Source organism: Simochromis diagramma, unplaced genomic scaffold (genome assembly GCF_900408965.1).
Source record: "Simochromis diagramma unplaced genomic scaffold, fSimDia1.1 OVJJ01000320.1, whole genome shotgun sequence".
Classification (NCBI taxonomy): Eukaryota; Metazoa; Chordata; class Actinopteri; order Cichliformes; family Cichlidae; genus Simochromis; species Simochromis diagramma.
Genome location: NW_024386773.1, coordinates 8,564,945 through 8,588,557, shown reverse-complemented (window position 1 = coordinate 8,588,557; position 23,613 = coordinate 8,564,945). Strand labels below are relative to the sequence as shown.

At 35.8% G+C, this 23,613-nt stretch overlaps 1 protein-coding gene and 1 long non-coding RNA gene across 2 annotated transcripts in view; one reads left to right on the top strand and one right to left on the bottom strand.

The window, feature by feature from the left end:
* The window catches only part of LOC120718097, a 121,301-nt gene that overhangs the window by 17,580 nt on the left and 80,108 nt on the right, over positions 1–23,613 (top strand). The gene's annotated exons all lie outside the window — the stretch shown is intronic.
* Positions 1,616–16,113, bottom strand: igfn1.4 (immunoglobulin like and fibronectin type III domain containing 1, tandem duplicate 4). The gene is made up of 23 exons (XM_040006387.1): positions 16,028–16,113; positions 12,461–12,523; positions 11,319–11,441; positions 10,796–10,935; positions 10,431–10,530; positions 10,147–10,228; positions 9,879–10,071; positions 9,593–9,706; positions 9,058–9,226; positions 8,685–8,957; positions 8,299–8,520; positions 8,038–8,100; positions 6,345–6,472; positions 6,006–6,147; positions 5,621–5,914; positions 5,202–5,504; positions 4,767–4,946; positions 4,538–4,666; positions 4,349–4,428; positions 3,968–4,160; positions 3,498–3,794; positions 1,999–2,325; positions 1,616–1,909 (listed from the first exon to the last, which is right to left on the bottom strand). Exons 2-23 carry the CDS (start codon positions 12,504–12,506, stop codon positions 1,905–1,907), a joined length of 3,603 nt encoding a protein of 1,200 aa, XP_039862321.1. The 5' UTR covers positions 12,507–12,523; positions 16,028–16,113; the 3' UTR covers positions 1,616–1,904.

Genomic DNA, 23,613 nt, shown 5'->3' with positions numbered 1-23,613 from the left:
CCTAATATAGGTCTTATCAAATAATACCTTTTTGGTGTGCCATAGTTATAAAATAGCACTAAAAGTCTTACCGAATTTGCTTGGTTGTCAAAAGCACTGCATAAGAATTTCAGTCAAACCTCATGTTTAAAATATTAGTTTAGCAGTTCTTTTGGGACACTCATTAAAATTACTAACACACATTTTTTCTAATAACATAAGTTGTACTCACTTTTTGTTTTTTGTCGTCTCTGATCAGTTATCCGCCTTCAACTTGTGCTCTTCTCACTACCCAATATTTCAAAGGGGACACTCCTTTTTGTTCGGTGATAAACGTTTGGAGCACATAGAAACCCTTACATGGATAGTTGGTAAAAATCCATATTACAACGCTGGTAAAGGCTCGAGGCTCATCTTACGCATCTCTATGAAAGCGATCACCTTGCAGTTGTCACTGGAAATACATTATGACTGTTCATTCAATCTGGCATTGGAGATTCTGAGTCAACACTTTTCAAACGTTACTGTTGAGAACATAAAAATCCCATCAGCACTGTATATTAATATGAAGATTTAAATTGCACCAGATTGCACCATTTCAAATAAAACTAAGATGGATTCCAGCATATTCTCATTAATTACAATTACATTAGGAATGGTTATTACCATACTCCATGGTTCAAGGTTCAGACTTATAATGCCTATAATTTCATTTTATAGGCAAACTATCTAACTTAAAGGTTTTGACTGGCAGCTTCACGAGGTCTATAGTAATATGATCACTGTACTATGGACTTTATTGGTCAATAAACATTAACATGAGACATTTTATTTGGTAAAATAATCTCTAATTGAAATGAACAGATTGACTGTTCCAATAGGCCGCTAAATGTATCAGCAGAAATTCTCACAGCATGCCTTTGGTATTTGGGAGGTCACACTGTGTCTGCTTTGGCATTATAGAAAGGTGGTTGCTCGTGGTGTTGGTGGTATGTTGGACTCTGTGTACTGAGCAGTGGTTAGCAGTCAGAGGTTAAACAAGCATGGCATATCAGCGCAGTTAGAATAGTTACTCTGACCTTTTTAAAGTAAATGACTCAACTGCAAGAAAACTCTGATGACATCAGGAATATCACCACTGAGCTGACAATGGAAGGAAATGCGGTAAGGACTTTTACATAATCTAGTAGACATTTACACAATTTCCTTAGGGATTAATACAGTATTCTGATTGTGAGACTGTGTTAATATAAGATCATTGCTGCATTATTTTACTCTATTCAGTAACTATACACTGCTAAATGAACAGGTTAGATCTAGTACAGTAACTATTCTGATTGTCAACATGGACTTCTTTCATAGTAGCTTTACAACACTAGATAAAATGCAAATCGATGTCTTTTTATTTAGATCTACATGAATAAGTATGTAAAGGAAATGGATATGTGGGAATGAAATAAAATGCTCACTTGGATCATAGGTGCTTGATGTAGAACTGTGACGTGCATGTTGTCATGGGCTCATAAATTGGAGCCATGTGGTGCTTGAAACCCATGCAATGCTTTGTATCAGTGAAAAATAGAAAAAGTTCTCAATAAAACAAGAATAAGTGAGAAGGCAGAACACTGAGTACACATCAGTTTGTTGATTTATTGCGGTTACAATTTGACAGATGTTTTTATACTGAAGATTGCCACTTCACTCATTTTAATAGTTATTATTACCAGTGACAGGGTAACAATTGTAGATATTGCACTTCAGACACATCAAATGAGTTTGCATTAAAGCTCTTTTTTTTTTCTTCCCACACTTTGTATTGAAAGTATACTATTTCTGTTATATAGCAAACCAAAAAATTCATTTTATTTCTGTATTTTCCACAGGATCTCAGTAAGAAGAAAAGCTCCACAAAGGTTTGTTGCCAATTAATCTGTTCAGGAAAAAAAGCAAAACAATTATAAGAATAAACCCTTCATCACAAACTACAAAAATATAATAATAATCTTAAATAAAGCTTACCTCTGACAAAAATTTTAGCGGAACACTCTGCCTTGCCAAAAGAGTTAACTGCGACTACCTTATATTCCCCACTGTCCTTTGGCCGAACTCGGAGAATATACAGGGAGCAGACACCAAAAGAGTTGGTGATGTAGTAATTATTTTCTGAGTTGATGCAGATGTCATTCAGGTACCAGGATACAGCTGGGGCGGGATATCCTCTAACGGCACATGTCATAAAGAGTTGGTAACCTTTAGGTGGTGTGTGGACTTTCAGAGGGACCAAGATAGATGGAGGTCTCTCAAAGGAGACCTCTGTGGAAATAATTCCATTTGAAGTTACTGGAACTTAAAGAGAAGGAGCGTTCAAAGTTAGTATTTAAAGTCAGATTTTAATAATGTCAATAAAGGTCCAAGAATATTTGCAAAATTCCTTCGTACTAATCATATTTCAAATAGCAGCATTATAACAGTTTTACATATCCAGTGCAACCCTGAACTTTTCTTGATATGTGGTAGAGCTCAATGTGAGAATACATATCCTGTCAGCTCCCTAATGCAGTCTGTGCCTGTTTGTCTGGGAAATGTCAGTGTGAGCGAATGTAAGAATAATAATAATCATCTGGAGAATTTACAGTGACGCTGAAGAAGTTGTCATAATATGGCGTCCCACACATGATGCAGCTAAACAAAGCCTTTATATTGTGTGCTAAATTTGAGAAAGGACAACATCATAACTGTGATGACTCTGCCCAGTCTGCCTGATGTGTGCTTTTGAGGTTGGCAGGGAATGAGGTAAGGTAGTTTCTGAGCAGGAGCGCAACTGTTGGCTAATTGTTTTAAAGTGCATGGTAGCTATTGTTCTCTCTTGTCCCACCAGGTGAACATATGTTTTGCTTAAGTTTTATTTTGTTTTCTTTTTAAAGATGCAGGACTTTTGTTTTAGTTTAGAAAAATATATTTAATTAAATTAAACTCCTTTATCTATTAGGCTCAGGAAGCATAAGTATACATTGGCATATTTAATAAAATGTATCCCATTCTTTTAAGAAAACTGACAAAACACATCACACAAACAAATCAGAATAATGCAATCATTAACCAAGACATAGCAATAAAGAGAATGATGAGATGATTTCTGTTTTAAAAAAATGTATATACTGTACTTTTAGTTCTTAATACAGTGTATTGTCCACTTTTAACTTGCTGTCTTTTATAATATGTTGGCCTGGGTTAGCCAGGCAGGTTTTAAATACACGAGGAAAACCTCAGAATCATTCTAACAGTTTGATTGTTCTTGATTGTTCAAATTATGGTACCTCTTACATTATTATTATTATTAATGTAGGGTGTGCCTACAGTGATGACACTAGATTTTAAATGACACAAAATGTATTTCATGAAAATGTTTGTTTCTGACAAATTAGCTGTTATGGTCACTGGAAAGCACCTAAATTATCAAACTAATGCACCCTATAGTTTAGTTCACCGTTATGGCATAATCAAAATAACTAACCCACCTTTATTGATGTTGGTGCCCCATGTAGGTGACGGAGATGGATCTGACAGTCCCATATCATTCTTGGCATAGATTCGAAAATGATACTCTGTCCCAGGAAGTATGTTGCTAGCTGTGTATGTGTTAGTGAATAGACGGTCTGCTATAGTTTTCCAAACTCTGTTGAGGGAGTCATGTTGAGAAACAATGTAGTACAGGCGGTCATCAAGCTCCTGGTCTGGTGAGGGAGCCCATGATATCACTAGCTTCCCATGTACTGTTTGCTCTAGTTCCACAGGCCCTGGAACCTTGGGTTCATCTAGCAAAAAACAGAATAAGTTACAGAAAGTGGGATAATTATTTTGCTAATACTCTGGTTCAGTTCGGCAAATTGAATAACAATATAGTGTATTATATATTTCACAAAGTTCAGAAACTAGTAGTGATACAACCTGTTTTACATTAATCATAGGCTGATATCTATGTCCTTACCTGTGACTCTAAGGTCAATGTCAAATGAAGCCTCACCCACAGAGTTTTTGGCTTTAATAGTGTAGATGGCTGAATCCGAGCGCTTTGAATTGGGAATAACAAGCTGAGATGTTCCCTCTGTATTTATGATATTAATCCACGCAGATATTTTCTCGTCATCCTTCAGCCAAGTGATCTGAGGTGGAGGTTCAGCCTGAAGATATCAATATCAGATAAATTACCTTAAATGTGAGGCAAATCCTCCCTTGTCATGCTGTGGTGAACTTACAACTCAAAAAATATGACAAGGGAAGTAAATGCAGAAAATACTGGCACGACAGATTTAAGAGTTATTAAGGGATGAAAAAATACTTGGAAACCTGATTTTAGGTTCATTCATACCTCAAAGCAAATTTTGATACGAGCAGAATTTCCTGCTCTGACAACAATGAAGTCCTCTGGATCCTTAAAACAAGGTCTCACTGGATATAAAACACATAAAACATTCAAATTCATGCAGGAAAAAAAAATCACTGCTCTGGATAACTAAGGTAATCATTTATATTCACACTGAAGCATGTCACGACTTACTGTTGGGATTCTTTGCACACACCATCGCAGATGGAGGGCTTGGATCTCCAGATCCTGACTCATTGATTGCTGTAACCCTGAACTCGTACTCTGAACCCTCAGAGATATCTTTGACTGCATACTTTATGTCTGGAAAAATATGATTAATGTCAAGATAAAAGAGTCAATTTTCTTTAAAGAAAGGTGCTAATTGTTCTTTAGGAGTAGAAATTATTTTTGTTTTACAAACCTTCAATAGGTTCATTAACTGCATTTAGGGGAATCCACTGATTTGTGTCCTTCTTCCGTTTCTCTACTTGGTACCCAATGATCGGCACTCCTTTATCATCCCCTGGAGGGGTCCAGGTCAAGTTGATACAGGTTTTTGAGGCACTTACCACTTTAGGAGCACCAGGAGGACCGGCGAGTACTAAAAAATAGTGAGAAGTCTAATTAATTAAATACTCTCATCATTAATAATTAGGACATACTTAAATTAATCAAAGACATTTGCAAGCAGTTTCTCTTAAAGAGAGCATAAATTCCAGCCATGATAAAATGTTAGACTGCTATAGTAGCTGTTCCAGTGATAAAGTATTTAACGCAATCACAAAAGCTACATGAAGGCATTTTCATTTGGATTTGCTGAGAAACACTAAACACGACTTCATTTTTCTACACTCACTCATTATGCCAGCCATTATGCTTTCAGCTGTCTCCAGGGCATCACTAATACCCTCAGGGTTTTCTGCATAGATGCGATAGTTGTATTTCTTTCCATGTGTCACATTCCTGTCCCTGAAGGAGGTCTTGTCCGCTGAGACGTCTCCAAGTTTTGTCCACAGACTCTGTCCTGTCTGCTGCCGTTCTATAATGTAGTTGGTTACAGCAGAGCCGCCGTCGTCTTTGGGAGGGTCCCATTTAATCTCAATTATTGATGAGGTAGTTTCAACAGTCTTCACTGGACCCTCTGGTGGACCGGGTCGATCTAGATATCGTGTTAAATTTTAAACATAAGTATGGGAGTTAACAAATATTAGAAAGTTTATTGATTTACCCTTTAGAAAATCTCATTTTCACATATATTTATCTTTGTTTCCATACCAAGCACAATAAGCTTAGATGTGGCCTCTATGGCTCCAAATGGGTTTTTCAGCTGGATCTTTATTTCCCCTGTGTCTATCCGCAGGCAGTCTCTGAACAACAGGCGGCTGTGATTGCGCTCCCTCACAATCTTAACTCCTCCTCCATCTTTCAGCTCAGTGCCATCCTTGAACCAGTTGACCTCCAAAGACTCCTGAGGAGGAAAGGGCATCTTGAAAGCAGCATTTTGTCCCGCTCTTACTATCACAGGTTTAGAGAACTTGTGAAGGTCATCTGGATCAAACTCAGGTACATCTATGAAACACAAAGCACAAGTCCATTTTAAAGATCTGTGACTGTTTTGCCATTTAATAGAAGTGTAACAGCGAGAGAAAGTATATTATACCTCCAACTGTAACCTTCCCTTGTGTGCTGTGTTCCCCTGATGTAAACTGATAAATTCCAGAGCTGTCATCACTGCAGCTTTTAATTCTTAGCTCATGAGAATTTCCATCTTTGGTTATGGTGATCCCAGCACCTGAGTTTAACTAAAAAGGAAATTAAAAAAGCAAAGGCAAAGTACCTGATATGGCAATTTTGTTAACACAATTTGTTATATAAAATTAGTTAATGTTAGAAACATACTGTAGGTAGAGTTTTCTTGTTTTTCATAATACTGACTTATTCCAAATGCTATCTAAAATTGAAAAATATAGATTTAATAATACTTATTCATTGGCTTTACCTGCTTTCCATCTTTGAACCAGGTGCCATCACTGTCAATGTTCATCTTCACTTGCAATTCAGCTGATTTTCCTCGAAGGGCATAAATATTAGAAAGTCCAGAGGTAATTCCAGGCTTTGTCTTTAAAACTGCATGCATATTGAATAAAAACAGAAAACATACAGTATTTAAACGTTTCGTTTTTATTAATTTCAGTAAATAGCTGTTCAAATGAAGGTGAGAACTTTCTAGATGTTTTGGAAGGTTTTTCTGTAATTCTTCAATAGTTTAACAAGTTTGTGAAACAAACAAGTGGCCACATCTGGGGATGGCTGCAGTTACTGGCTCTAAAGACAAGAAAGTCCCTATAGACTCCCAACTTAAAATCCACTTTAGGCCTGAGTCTGTATAAGTCTGTATAACACAGACTGAAAATCACCAGTGAACCCCTGGTAACCACCAGTTGTTAGGGAAAATGTGTATTCCCTGACCAGCTTGTGAATAGTTGCTGCTAGATGAAATCACTCACAAAAGGGCTGCTGTACCAGATACCTTTTTGGAAATACTTTGGTTGCTAACAGATTCCTACGGTTGCCTATTGTTTATAGTAACTGTCTGCAAACACTAATGCTAAATAATCAGCAAGCGGTACTGAAAAACTTGAAAAAGTGCAACAGAAACTATAAGAAATATATGACCAGTGTACTTGTCAACAAGGGTTCCTCCACCAAGTTCTAAGTTTTTTTTGTTTTTTTTCTTGGGTATCAAATACTTATTTCACTCAATGAGTTCCAGACCGAGGGTGATTGGAGGCCATTTTTCTTCAATTTCCTAATAATTGCACCAACAGTTGTCACATTCTTACCAAGCTTCTTGTTGATGGTCTCATGGCACATTCTAGCCTTTAGCAGGTTTTATTGATTCACTGATTGAGTTGTAAGGGACCAAATATTATTTCGCTCAATGACATGAAAATCAGTTTATAACTTTTATGTCATTCCTTTTGGTTTTTTGGTTTTTTTGTGTGTTTTTTTTTTTTCCCCCCCTCTGGATTTTTGGTTGATATTCCGTCTAATTAAAATCTATCTGCATAAAAAAAGTAAGCAGGGTTTCGAATAAAACATACATTGATGTTAATGTGTTATTTTTTACACTTCTGTTAAAGTTGTGTAAGCTACTATGTAGATATTTTATTAGTCTTTCTATATTGTTAGTACTGTAGTGCTTTTTCAGTTTTAAATATCTGGCATGCCTGCATATGCAAGTGGTTGATTTAGCATTTCACTACCACTGGTTTCCTCAGGTGAGTGGCCTGATGGCAATAACAACAATAAGTGATTTAAACTTGTCTGTGGCAGCTTCTCGTTTTGATGTTTCACCTATGTGCGATCACAGACAGTATGACAATGCTATTATTATTATTCTGTGTTTATTGATGATTTCAATGACTTGCAACTCAGTTTCAGTACTTTTATTTTGTCATAATAAGAATAATGATTTTACAACATCAAAAAAAGGTAAAATCAGCTAAAATCTATCCTTGAAGAGGTAGTTACATAATGAACTGATTACATTATGAAGTTCAGCCAAAAAGTGATAGTGACCTCACTAGCAGTTTTATATTTATATTTTGGCAAATGTTTACATAAATAATACTTTTAAATAGTTAGATGTAAGAAGGAATTTAGGTCTCAAAGTAATTTTAGGATCTTACCAGTGGTTGTTGCCTCCACAACTGGTGGATGTGAACCTGTCATTGTTGGTTCATTTACCACTCCTCATCAACCATAAAAAAACAAGTCAGAGGTTGATAGATTAACACATTATAATTACCCACATAATAACAAAAGTTGACTAACCACATAAACAACATAATATTCATATGAAAAGGTGCATCACACTTATCTAAAATGACATTTTCTCTCTTGGTTAATGTGGTTAATGTTCATTTAAAACCACTTCTGGGCATTCTTACTTGGTTTGGAAGCTGCAGATCCAGCCACAACTGGAGTGTCCGTGGGTGCAGCAGGTGGAGGTGCAGCCTCTTCAGAAGCTTTCATTTGCTCTTTTCTTTCCTCTTTCTCCTTTTCTAGTTTTGCTTGTTGCTCTTTGGCAATTTTCTGTAAATCCTGCCCAGATCCCCCTGCCCTTGTTGTTTTCCTTGCTGTCTTTTTACCCTTTTGTGCATCTTTATCAGCTGAATTGGGAAAGACAATTAGATTTGTGACAGTGTGCACATACAAAAATGTATTTTATGTCATGAACTCAATAATAGATTAAATTAATCTAATCTTTCAAAAAATATTGTCAGTTAATTATATCATATATTATAAAATAGCCTTTTGGTGGGAGATAATATACCTTCAATGACAAGCCAAGCACTGCAAGATTTTATCCCTGCACAGGCACAATAAATTCCTTTATCTGCCACCATGCAGTCTTTAACCAGCAGCCTGTGAATGAGCTTGTCTTCTGAAACCTCAATGTCATATTTATCTCCCTGTTCCAGTGGCATATTTTTGCCAAACCACAAAATCTTGGCAAAGGGGTTTGACAAGACGCACTCAAATATGGCATCTTCTCTCTCTTTTGCCTTTACTTCCTGAATCTTCACCAAGAAATCCACCATGGGGACTAAAAAAATAAGACATTTGTTTATTATACTACATTATACATGAATTTATTTCAACATCCTTCATTTTGTTGTGTCATGTGCAATTGTAAAAATGCTTACTTTTAAAATCAGTGGAAAACATATTGACATCCTCGACATCCAACTGGTACAGCCCGGCATCCTCTGGCATTAGGTCTCTCATGCTGAAAATGTACTTTTTTCCAATTTTCTTAAGGCTGTGCTTGAGCTTATCACCCAGTTCTTTTGAGTAAGGGATCATTTCACCATCCTGTGGAGTGTGTATATACATAGATTGTTATTTTCATATGTTTTTGTACTTGCATAGCACAATGTAGCTGCAAGACAATAACAAAACAAAAAGTCTTATTTGATTAAATATTGATAACATTATAACAGGATTTCATCAAAAAAAAGTAAAAACTCATTAACAAAGCTGCATATCTAATGTTTAAACATAAAAAATGTATTCAAAGGTTGTTATCTGGTATATATCATCTAATTATCTTGATGTATCTTTGCAAGCACTGGTCATATTATGGCTGTGGTATTTTGGGGTGGTCCTAGATAATGACTCTATTCATTGTTTTCTACTATTAATGGTTTAGTAGCGTTAGGACTTCATTCTATCACTTACCTTGTACAGGAATATAGAGCTGCTTTGTTCAATGAGGTCCATGTCTATCTCAAAGGATGCAGTGCCATCTGCATTGACCTGAATAGGTCTCAGATTAGAGAGGCTTTTGATGAACTGGGACAAAAACAGAGGAAGTAATAAAAGGAAAGCAAACAGACATTTTTTTGCAACTAAATAGCTTTATTTATTTTTTCAAGAATAAACTTATAAACAAATTTAAGCTTGTATAGTCAACATCAAGCCTCATAAAGGAAGTAAAAAAAAAATCATGAACCGAATCACAGACCTGTGCTTGTTCTTCCTCCCTTTCTTTCTTCATTTCGTTTAATTTCTTGAGCATCCAACGATAGTTAGTTACCCCAAACTCTGCACAGATTCTCTCATAATCTTTCTTGTCAGCGCTAAGTAAAAGCTCCCAAAATTTTGGATCCATTTCTCCCTCTTTTTTCTCAGGTTGCTCAGATTTGGGACGAACCTTGCTGGAAATGGATATAGTAAACAATTTGTAAATCTATATATGACGCATGGTGATCAGTAGACTACCTCAATCCTACCTTTTCCTTTTTAGAACAGTCTTAAAATCCCCTTCTATTGCATCAGCTGCTTGCTTTTGGGCTTTGTCTTTTTTAAAACCCACTAGAAAGTAAAAAAAAAAGGATAATACATTATCAACTATGTAGGAAAAAGTGAAATGACAGAAATAGCCTTGAGCGGAGAAGTAACAAAGTATCAAATTTGGCAGAATCTGCATGCAGACTCAAATACGTGCAGATTTAATAACTCTATGATTGCTTTCATCACACTATCTCCATATCTATACAAAGCAATTAGTCCTTACCTTCAATCACATTTAAAACAACTGTGACCATGGCTTGTCCATATTCATTTGTGGCGAAGCATTTGTAGGTATCTGCTTGATCTGGGGCAACATTTGGCATCTGGACAGTAAAAGATATACTGAGTGTAATGGACCTAGATAATTAACAACCAAATGTGTTAAATTTCATTTTGATCTAATGTATCACAATTCGTGGTGTGGAAGTCAATAATGTGGTTATTATTGAAATTTGTATAACTGTACTTTTTGTAACAAATATTATTTACCTTTGATGTAATCAAATATCTTTGTCTTCTAGATTGTCTTTACATTATCTGCTTCTCCTTTATGTGAACATGTTGCTTTAGTTTTACTGTATCACTTGCCTCAAATGTATGCTCATTGGAAGGGGAATCGTATTTACTCTGGTACCGGGAAGTATCAGACACATCTCCGTTATTTCTGCTCCATGTTACAGTTGGTGTTGGGTCTCCAATGACAATAGCTTTAAAGAAAGCAAATTTCCCTGTAAAAAAAAGAAAAGAAAAAGAAAAAGACAGGGTCACTCCCTGGAGACAGTGAAGAGATCCAAATATATACGGTGACATTTAGTATGGATATTAAATTGAAATGGGTGAACAGTACCTGTTAATGCATTCACATTACAGAGGCAAAAAGATCATTTGTGTTATGCAGAATAGATTTGGTAACATTGTCACTTCTGCAGATGTTTAGTCACGGTTTTGCAATTCTACTGACACAGGCTTCTTGCTTTTGAAAGGCAGAGACTTTTTCTTTGGGCAAATTGAATTGATCTAATCCATTTAGCAGAATCACATATTTCCTTGGGATGTTTTTCCCCTGAATATTAATGTTTAAAATTATTATTTTTTTTGCTATGAAACATACCCTCTTGGATGGTCAAAGCAATTGGCTTGCGGGTGAAGTCTGGATGGCTCTTTCCCTCTGGCAGCGTCTCGATAAACTGTGTAATCATCACTCCAGGGACCTTAGATTTTTTCTTGATCCCAACTGTCAAGAATTGGAAAATGAAATGTCAGTGGCAATACAAGTGACACTCGGAGCAAGGAAAAGGATGAAAATCATAGCCGTAATTGTATTCACTGTCAAAATCTTTTGTTTTGTAAGCAAGCCCCCTTAAACCATTGCTGAAAACACATTCTATTACTTGATATTTTAAAATGTTAATGTTACTCACCTTATCACCACTCTGAGTTATATACTAAATGTAGCGTTTGTGTTTCAGTCAGATTTACCTCTTTTACATCTTCTGTATGAATCCATATTTAAAATTCAGCCTGAGAACAGATATTTAGTAATACATACATATTCACACAAATTACATGCATATCAAGAAATTCATTGCATATGAATTCTTGATGCCTTCATGAGCAGTAGGTAGATAAATGGCTAACATTTTTTTTCTGTTGCTTTCTTTACCTTCTTTACCACTGTAGTTCTCTGCAGCAGGAGCTCATAAGGCATATGTTAAGAAGAATGTACTGCATGGATCAGCATAGTAGTAACATTGGATTCGACTTAAAAGTTTAACTGACCCCAAAAAAAAACAAGCAAGCAAACAAAATAAATAAATTGACCTGCAGAATATTTAATGAATAGTTATGCTATATAACTATTTAAAAAGTAGTAACAATATATAATCTGCACTGTAATGGTTACAGTACACATTTCCTATTCTATATTGCTACAGCTTATCAATGAACGTGTGCTTGCTTAAACCTGTAATATTGTCTGCCTGATGTATGGTATAGTCTTAGTAATAGGAGGAATGTAATAGACAATGTACACTCATGACTAGCAGATAAATTCAGAATTATGCAAATATACCTAATTTAATAATTTTCTCTCTAGAGTCATAGTACTTATTTCATTTGGTTAACACTTGCATGTTGCAGATTGATGTTAAAATTAGAATAATAAAGCAAAAATCATTCGTTTAAATTTGTACAGACAGTGTTTTGCTAGTCGAGTATTCTGTAGTGCTGTAGACAGTTATATGTAGTGCTCACCTTGGCCAGCGGCTGTCCCGTCTGTCGCTTTTGATTTTCTAATCATCTTGGGTCTTTTGATTCCTGAATGGATTCAGCAAGAATTGGGGAGAAAAGTTAATTTATTTAGGAAACATAACACAATATTTTCAGTGTACTAATTTATTAAAATAGCAGGAGCATTTTTTAGTTTTGTATTACTGGATTATTGAGTATTATTAAGTATTATTGAAAGAAATTGTTTAAAGATTCAGTTGAAACTGAGACTCAAAAGTTATCTGGCACCGAACAGCTTAAGAGAGGCGTTGCGAGATGTGACCAACCTTTCATTAAATCATTATGTGCAGGAAAGTTTGGCCATGTTTGAAAATGTTCTTCTTTAGAAACTACAAAATTGTGAGTTTTTTGTTTTTGTTTTTTTCTGGGGGACTGATTAGTTGAGGACAAATTCAAAACAAAGAAGGGTTAAAAATGTAGAACCTGTTATGAGAGTTCTTAAGGGAAATACTGTGACTGGTGACAAATTCAGACTGTTAATACACGGCAAAAGACACAGAACATGGACATCTGTTTTTGCATGTCGTCTAACTCTTGCCCTATGCCAAGAGTAATTAAAGTAAGGAAATCAACTTTTTAAGAATAGCTGAGGGGAAAAGCCCATATTTCTTACCTCACTTTATGACATTATTGTGCAAACTATTATTAATTTGTAGTTTTCTTCTTGTGTCGTTAAGATACAGCAAGCTGACGTGTTGTTTAAATGATTACATGCTTAGCAAATTCACATTTTTATGATCTTAAAGATCCATTCACAGCAGGGATCTCTACATGGCTTTCATTACCCACATGATTGCTATACTTAGAATGACAAATGTCACTTGACTAAAATAGACTGAACATTAATTTTAATGGATTCAGTGTTGCTGGGGCTTAAGGGGATTTGCAGAAATGTTAATATTTCGTTAGAACATTAATGCATAATTGCAGGAATTAGATATTTTTATCAGTGCTGGTTTTAAGAAAGATGAGATTGTATGAAATGATACGAAAACTAACAAATTCTGTCAATAAATCCTTTTATAACCATCACTCTGGTTGAAATAAATGATAAGCTGATGTATTTATTTATTACTTTTATGGGTTTTTTCTTTTTTTTTTGTTTTTTTGGATTTTTTGTTTTTGTTTCCATATGTTGAGAAACATCAGCTTGATAGATTTTATAATGACAGGAAGAGATCTGGGATTATATACTGTTTAGTATTGTATGCTGAGATTGTCAAAGCTGTCAGTCAAAACAAAGTCTGATAGGGAAAAGAAAATAAGAGAAAAAAGGAAAAGAAAAACTGTACATGACTATAGGTTTAAACATGAAAACATTGCTTGGATCTCTAATTTTATATACTGTAAAAAATATCATTTGACAGAGAAATGCTAATGTTCCCAAATGTTAAATGTTCCCTCTTACACTTTAGCAGTTTCATCATCACACCTACATATACTGTAGTTTTTAGTTTGGTGGAGAGGGAATTTTTACAGAATTTGTAAATTCCTGTTGCTAGTGTTATGAAATGAGTTGCTTTGAGTGGATGTGAGTCACAGTCGATGAAAATTTGTTTCCTAAAACTCAGTGTTTCCAGAGCACTTTAGTTCGACCCATTTCCTGTGTCCCAGGACCAGTTAAAAGTTCTGTGGGCTGCGTTGAACTTTATGTCCAAATGAAATAACCTGTTTGATGTGTCAGTGCACAATGCAGTACACAGTACAGAGCTAATGTTCTGAATCATTGATCTAACAGCAGGGAAGGGTGTAAGACGTCTGCAGCCGTTATGTCAAAATCCACCAAACTGTGTAAAGCTCTTTCACATATGTGTGAACAAGAAAATAAACTGTTTCTGAATGCCTGAGTAACTTGACTAATCATCATAATTTTTCAGTCTGTATAGCTCTACATTGTTGCTGATTAATTAGATACACTGACTTTATATTTCAGATGCGTGCGACATCTTTCATTCTCATGTATAGTATTTGCACAAACCTAGCACATCCCGGTATATACATGTGATATTCTAGGGTTTCAGCGCTTCATGGCTGTTGGAAGATGAGAAAACTGGACTGTCATATGATAGGTCACATGCCACATAAAACTGTGAACATCCCATCTTGCACATCTTAATATGCTTGTAAATCACTTTTGACAGGATAATGTCAAACTGAGGTGAAACTTTTTCAGTCTAGCAAATTAAATCACTATAGATTACCACATTTTCTATCTATGGGCACCAAACGGATAACCTTCATAATCAGTCCTTTTTAATTTTTGGTGCATTTACTTATGATTATAGCAGTAACTAAATGGTGAAAAGCCTTTAACTATTTTAAAGTATTCAGTAAATATAACAGAAAATGGTTATTGCTAAGCACACTGTTGTATTCTTGTATTCTTAGGATAAATGGGATGAGATTAAGCCCGTAACTTCAGCTCCCATTATGGTTGTTCTGCAAAGTTCTTTTTTATGGTCAGAAAAGCCTTTGAGATTTAGATTTTTTTTTACTTTTTTTGCTCTAGAAATTATTTTTTTGTGTACTTGGCTTCCAACACACGCCTTACACAACCAGTTTAGGACTCCTTGCTGTGTGAGTTGTTTTTATAGGATATAATATCACCTTTGCTGATGTTAACTTGTCGATGTTAATGCCACCAGCTGCTTCTCTGACTGGAGATGAAATACAGTACGGGATAGTATACTCAGAGACTGAGAGCATCATAAAGATGATTAAAAGGGAGACACCGTGAGGGGCATATTCACAAAGCATGTGGCTATCTACGGAGATGACGCTGATGCCAGTAGCTTAGAGTGCCAGGTTTGCTTAAATTGAATTTTTCCAGAATTTCACCATAAGCTATTTTGTATTTTTATGCAGCTCATTTATCTATTTAAATCTTCATTTAAAACTTTTAGGGGCCATAAATTGACAAACTGATGGATGAAAAATTAATAGAGCAGATTAGAGTAACTATTCATGAAGAAAAATTAAAGTTAGGAGTTTTAAAAAAATAACATGCTCTCAAAAGGATGTTTCTTGGTTTTAGGTATGGCTGTGATATTTTTTCTACGTGCACGAACATAGGGCAAAGTTATGAGTAGTAAGGATTTTTTGCCAACTGGCTACAATTATATACAAGATCTGGAAATCACATAAAGTTCATTTTATTTGAACTCATGTAAGCAGTTACGTTTGTATACTGACGTGCATTATTGTTGCATTTTCAACATTTTTGAAAAACCTTTTGAAATGCATATTTAATGAAACATAGGAGCTGAGTAATTAGAAAACAACTTCACTGTACTTAAATAATGTGAATGATGGAAAATTAAACCACTTTCATGCGCACAACAAAGAACTTTTATTAAGTCAGCTCAGTTGTGTTTATAGGCAAATACTTTGCACAGTTTATCACATGGACTTACTGTTATCTTTAAGATTTAATATGGCCCAGAACTGAGTGTTAAAAACTAGAGCCATGTCTTAATACTTAACACCTTCATCTAAGACTGGTGATGTATATAAGATGAATGATGAACTCACCACAGTACTCCTGTGATCCTGTTCAGTGGTGCTGCTTCCCTGGCTGATATTCGAGTGTTGCCTTCCTGGTCTACAAGCTATTAAATCCTTACAGGAATGCCAGTGACTCTGCGACAAGCTCCCACGTTGTCAGACACAGTGCCTGCCAAGAAAGGGGATTGCTTTTTTGTTTTTGGCATAAATCACAACCTCTAGATAGGAAGACTGAAAGCCAAGGCTGCCTGCAAGCCTTGTGCTGAGATGACCATAACTGGGACTTCTTGTTGACAAATACATAAGCTTCCTCAGGACATATACTGTGAATGACACACCTAAAAATGAATCTTGTTATGATCACACATACCACTTTTACAAGACTTTACATTTTACATTCTCCCTGTTTCAGTTCCCTTATTCTGTCTCTTTCACACATTGTTACAGATCATTTAGAAATACTCAACTAAGCAAGTGTGTACACTAGTGTTAAAGTCTTCAGCCACCCCCATTACTTTATACTTAGCTTAAAAAATGGGAAATACAACTGTGACCACTACAGCCTTCTTACATGCAGCTGACAGCCTCACACCATCTAGTATATATTCTTCAGTATTTGAATGGGCTTAATTAGCCACATGACTTGGTAGTAATGCTCTGAGAGGACTATAGGTGAGCTTTCTTCTGGGATGGTTGAACTAAAAGGGCCAAATTATAACAAATATGCATGGAAAAACAATAATATATACCAAACTCTTTATATACGTTGCTGCACGGGAAAGGTGCGGGTCACTGACAGATTTTTTTTTCCCTCCTCATCTTTTGCCCCGAGAACCTTCTAGTGGACCCTGTGCTCTCTGTCTGGCACCATGGAGCCTGATTGGCATTTGCCATAGAATACCAGAACTGGCAGGTCCACCTCATACTGTTTACAGACATAAAAGGGTGTGGAGAAGCTGTTGAGAACATGCTGCCTGTAACATCATTCAGCATGACCTGTTTGAGAGTGGGTCAGTCATGGTCTGGGAAGTCATACTGTATCCTTTCAGGGATGCAAAGACCTCTACAGATCTGGATTTTTGGGGTGTCTTTGATTTCAGACCCCCATAGATTGATAATTCAGTGCAGTAAATTATGTAGGATCTTTTCATTTCTAATACATTACCCATTCCATAATGGGGGTCGGGATTCCTGCGATGAAGGTGATTCCTTTTAATTGAGCAGTGTATTAACCTACAAGGACAGCTTTTCTGTTCTGCTGTCATTAAAATTTCTTCTTTTTCTTTTTTAAATGAATCAGCTTTGAAAGGGTGGGAAATCCTCTGAGGAATTAAAGTACGGCTCTTTCCAAAGCAACTTTTCTTGAGCACAGGACAGCAATCATTCCCACGAATTAAGACTGTATTATTTCCATTGTTTCTGTATTTAGTAACAATGCAATTCTACATAGTTGAACTACACTGTTACCTCCAATTGATGTTATTTTATACATCCAAAAGAATGTTTAACAGGGTAATTTTGTATTGACCAAGAATTGTAAAACTACTTTTAACACATCACAGAAAATTAAAAAATGTATTTACTTTATTAGTAGAAATATCTTTTCTGTTTAACGCACTTACCACCTTGGGGCTGTTTACTTACATGTTAGGAGTCATTCAGACTTATCATGGACTTATCATTGTTGGCACTTTAGACCACTGCCCAGTTATTGTGGTACCATAATAACAGAGTTATGCTCAGTCTGAGCATGAACGTGTGTGTGTGTGTGTGTGTGTGTGTGTGTGTGTGTGTGTGTGTGTTCAAGATGTTTAATAAAAGTCGGATGTGTGACACAAGAACTATGAGGTTCTCAGACAGTGAAAGCTGATATGAGAGGCTTGATGGGCTTGACGGCATTTATTGCAAAAGGTCACAAAAGTCAAAAGCTTCAAATTCTACCCTCCAAAACAATGATGAAACAAGCTAAAATTGCACAAAGCAGTATAGTCTGAACTAAGGTAGTGTGTTATCTGTGTGTTACCATCACTTTTCAAAGGTTTTCTCCCTTTTTCGTTTAAATGCACAATACGTCAGTATACTTAGTATAATAGAACTACAGTTAAATGGCTGAAAGATGAATCATTTATGGCATATATTTCTATGTTCTCAAATGAGTGCTTATTTTAGGTTGTTAAATTAAGGGTATGCTTTTGTTCCTTACTGCATTACTACAGAGAATTTCTATATACCATTGGTATGTGGTTATAGGCTTCCAAATGTCAAAGCCTAATACAGGAAACTCCTACTAATGATGTGTGCCACTAATAATAGGATACAGTGTGGCTACTGATAATGTTTGTATGTCTTAGCACTTTATAAAAGATGCATAGTTATTTCACAGTTGTACTTTGTCATCCACATGAAATTGTATCACTTGTGACTTTCCTTAGCAACTTGCAACACCAGAGTAAAAGATAAATTTGAAGCCAGGCATGTATTTTCACACAGTATACACAGGTTTGTAGGAAAACTGAATGTTTTTGCCGTAAACAGTGTTTAAAAAACACATCTAATGTTATTGGTGGTTTAAAATAGCATATCTATATTGTCTTTGTTTTAAAATCCCATCCCACACCCACTCACATGCTGGGACATTTCACCTCAGGAAATCCCATGATAGGGTGAGGCTAGGTTTCACAGCGGGTTCACCCGAAGCCTTGGTTGATTATGACCCACACCCGTTTTCACACCTTGGCTCGTGTGATTAGGTGGAGGATCAATAGGGGATCCATGCCCCCCTTGGGGGACACTCCCATAGGGCTTAAAAAAATCTGGGTCTCCACCATCTGCTCTTAGAGCTGAAGAAGCTTCTTGAATGAGAGGTGAAATGTCTTGAAGAAAATTAAAGAAGTCCGGATGCTTTTCTTACAAAGCTCTTTAGATTGTTTGTGGGGGTTTTCACACCACTTTTGTTCAAATGCAGCATTTTGCGATGTTCTAGACTTCAAGTTTCTCAAGCGTATTAAATGAAAGTATTAAAACAATCCTTATATTATAATTGTAGCACAATTATTATTTTTTTGCACAGTGAACTCTGAGCCAATGTTTAAACATGAAAATCTAAAAAAGAATATTGGTAAACTATAAAAGATAAAAGCCTGAAATATTTACTGATCTGTCTTACCATCAGAATGAATCAGAATCTTTAATTTGGAACAAATACAATGAAAAATGTCTAAATACTGATTAGATAAAATTTGAAAAAAAAAAAAACACACAAAAAAAAATAACTTCACATTGCAAAAAAAGTTTCATGATTGGAGATGGAATGACGCAGATCTTGAAAATAAAAGAAAACATTAATATATTGAACTAAATTGTTCAGAGTACTATCAGGACTACTAATATTTTTGTTTTGTAGTTGTAGTTTGTAGTTTGTAGTGTGACAGTTGAATGAAAAATTGCATTTTCTTCATTTTTGTGTCTAAGAATTTCATGTTAAAAAGTATTTTACTTGCTTTATTTTACAATATTGTGTAATTCAACAAGATATCATTCAGAAGTTGACTTTTGCAATTTCAAGTTTTTGATGTATGTATCCTCAAATATGGGACTTTCAGTAGTGCTGATATAACCAATATTTAGACATTTTTGATACATTTGTCCGAAATTACAGATTCACATTGATGGTAAGAAAACACAGTAAAGATTCAAGCTATTATCTTTAATGCTTTTTGAAATATTCATGGTCAAGCATTGCCTTAGATTTCAGTGTGTGAAAAATGGGTCATTTATTTATTTGTATACTGGCTACGGATACTGACTACAGAAAGAAGCAATCATCACCCACCTCCTTTACATGGATGACATCAAGCTGTATCCCAATAGTGAACGAGACATCAATTCACTGAGCCAGACCACCAGGATATATACAGCAACGACATTGACATTTGAATTGGAGAAGTGTAGTCAGATGATAACGAAGAGAGGGAAGATAGTCAGAACTGAGGGGATTGAACTACCAGAAGGCAACATTGCAGACATAGAGGATAACTACAAGTACCAGGGGATCCCACAGGCAAATGGGAAGCATGAAGAGGCCGCTAGGAAAGCTTCAACCACCAAGTACCTGCAGAGGGTGAGTCAAATCCTGAGAAGTGAACGGTAAGAACAAGATCCAGGCTATCAACACCTACACCCTGCCTGTGATTAGGTACCCTGCTGGGATAATAACCTGGCCAAAGGAGGAAATAGAAGCCACTGACATCAACACAAGGAAGCTCCTGACCATGCATGGAGGGTTTCACCCAAGTCCAGCACCCTGATGCTGTATGCTTAGCGGAAGGAAGGAAGCCGAGGACTGGTGAGTGTCAATGCCACATTCCAGGGTGAGACAACGAACATCCACGAGTACATCAGGAAGAAGGCCACGACTGACCGCATGCTCAGTGAATACCTCAAGCAGCAGAAACCCAAAAAAGAGGAACAAGAGGAGGAACTGTCATGGAAGGACAAGCCCTGGACGGTATGTTCAACTGGCAGATGGAGGAAGTGGCTGACATCCACAAATCCTACCAGTGGCTGGACAAAGCTGGACTGAAAGATGTCTCAGAGGCACTAATCATGGCAGCACAGGAACAAGCTTTGAGCACAAGATCCATTTATACTGGTGTCCATCACACCAGGCAAGACCCCAGGTGTAAAGATGCCACTGAGCTAATCCAGCACATAACATCAGGGTGCAAGATGCTAGCAGGTAGGGCATACATAGAACATCATAACCAAGTGGCTGGCATAGTATTCAGAAACATATGTGGCCTGGCAGGTCTCCTGCCATCCCCTTGACATCAGAGACTGGCTGTGTGCACTATGTCCAGTATCTCTGGGTAAAGAGCTGTAAGCCATATCATCCTTCAAGCCTTCACTATAAATCTGTATAACACTGCCCACAGTTCCTAAGTGCTGACATGGTAAGGGAACAGTCTTGTAGTGTCGTCTTCTTGGGATGCTCAGTTTATGGCCTATCTTTGACATTCCCCATTATTTGAAACTTGGCCTTCAATTTGGATGCAGCCATCCAAAGGATGCAGGATGAACATTGTTATTGCTGACCACAAACTCCTGTCCCACTTTTTTGAACTGAGATTTGGTCTGTGTTATTTCGTTCATCCTGCTCAGTCACAAGCAGCCAGAAAAACAGTTTCAGTGTGTGAGTAGGATAGACTTTGAGTACTCTAATTTCACAAGTTCTAGATTTAGTTAAAAAAATAAATATCAAAAGTCAAACAAGAGAATGCTAAAAGGGTGCTGGGGTAACATTTCAATATCAAAGTCTGAAATGCTATCAGCTTTATTTTTATTTATTTATTTATTTATTTATTATATATTTTATCTTGCAAAATCTGTCAACAACCTATTTTTGTTGTAATCAGCAAAAGAAATGTCACAGTTAAAATATTTTTTCTTGTATGGCAACATTTTGCTATTGATGATATATAACTGTGCTTGCTTTGTATTTATATTTAAATGAACCTGAAATGTGCTTTCTTTCTTGCTCATGTAGTTTCCTTAGCATCCAGCAAAAATCAGTAGTTCAGAACAGATGCTCGTGTAATCTTTCTTGCCTGCACTCATAAACAGTTTGCAAAACTTGCCATTGATTTGTGGCTTTGTCTTTGTTTTCAATGTCAGCCATCCAAAAAGAGGAAAAAATGTCTTAGAAAATAAAATTGTATCTAAAAACATAAACCTGTCAAACCAAAACAGAACAACATTTCACCTGCTGTTGTACCTGCATGGTTCTGTTCTGCATAACTGAAATTGAGGGCATTTGCATTGTTATGTAGCAGAAGACGTAGCACCATACTTACAAATGAATGTAGAAAGAAAAATAAGATTTAGATTATAGATACTTTTGGCAATGTGTTTGCATATTTAGAAGATTCAAATTGATTGTTCTCATGTAATGTCAACAATATGCTGTATCACACTGTATCTCAGGGAAAAAGCAATGTCAAAGCTGCTGTTCTCAATATATTTATGCTCAGTCTTCCTTCATTTATATGGTTCAATAGTCCAATGACAGTATATTTGATAGCTACTTAAGCTTTCTCTATTAAATTTAATTAAAATTAATCATCTGGGCTCTGTCAGTTAATAAAAGGCCTACATATTTAATGGGTTTGTATGCTTGGTGTACTGTTGTGAAGCCATATTTATTAGAGTTGGCTTTTGAACGCTGTTATAAGTGAACTGATTGATTTATAACATGGACGTGCATATCATGTAATTTTCCCTTTTCTGTTTGAAAGAATTTTAAAGTTTCAGAAAAAAGGTGTAAAAATCTAAAGAGCAACATGGTAAATATAAGCATATAAATGAGTGAGCTTGTTCTGTGTAGTTTATCTGGTTCTTTTCTCTCATGAATACTATTAACCATAAATTTAGTCAATTTCTCTCCATAATGACATTAGCATGAGTAGCAATATGTTTGTTTGTTTTTCACAATTATGCTTTTATTAAATGGTGAATATAAATAACAGCAATGTGGTTAGTCTATAATAAATGAATAAATAAATAAATAATCTCTTAACAAACTGACTTGCCCAAATGAGATGGAGCCCAATCTATATACTAATGTTTTAAAGGATTTTAAACGAAAAAGGGGCAAACCCCAGAGTCAATAACTAAATTTAATACAAAGACACATATCACACAGAAAGCTCAAGAAATCTTAAATGTGAAAATAAGTTGGCAGCATTAAACCTTATTCTGTATCTGATTTATATGGTTGTGAAATATAATTAGTAATACTAGAGTTTTTCAATTGTGTGTTTGTGGACACGATCATCACAGTGTTCTTGGTCATTTTACTTACCGTATTTTCAATTTCCATTGTCTGTTGTCAGCTAGGTTTCAGATGATTCTTGAGTCTGGGCTTTCTTTTTGAGATGCAGTAAAGCCTTTTAAAGACCCTCAGAACAACCTTTAACCACTGTTTTTTTACTTTTGTTTGTTACCATAGTTCTTGGAGGTTACTGACATAAGCCTTGGTATTGGATTCCTATAAGTTCTTAAAAAGGTGACAGCAGATAAATTGCAGCATTAAGGCTCACTAATATAATCCTCAAAACTGGAAAGTCAACTTTAAAATGGCAGCAGGGTGCTTCTGTGCGGTCTTATAGGATCTGATACAGAGGGTTGTAGTGCCACTTGGCATTGTCTGATCTTACATGTAGGCTATCTGATATGTATCTGAACATATAAGAAAAGGAATACATTTTTACATTTTTACTTGTTCATCAAAACAAAGCAAGATAAACCTCATTCTAAAATTAAGGTACCAATGAGCGACAGTTATTTTATTGCAGGTTTAGGCTGAGCATGAATATGAGCAGATTTAGCATTTATATTAATTTCAGTGTTTGAAACTGAGCTGTGTCACCCTGCATTCAGAATTTATGTATGGCTCAGGGTTTACCTAAGCCTCTAGTTCTTATTGACTCTAAACTTGGAATGATGGCTGAGCCTTTCAAAATATGCTTAAAAATGTAATATAAGAAACACTAGACATAAGTTATTATTCAGAAAGTTTCATGAATGTGAACAACACACATGAATTTCAATACTTG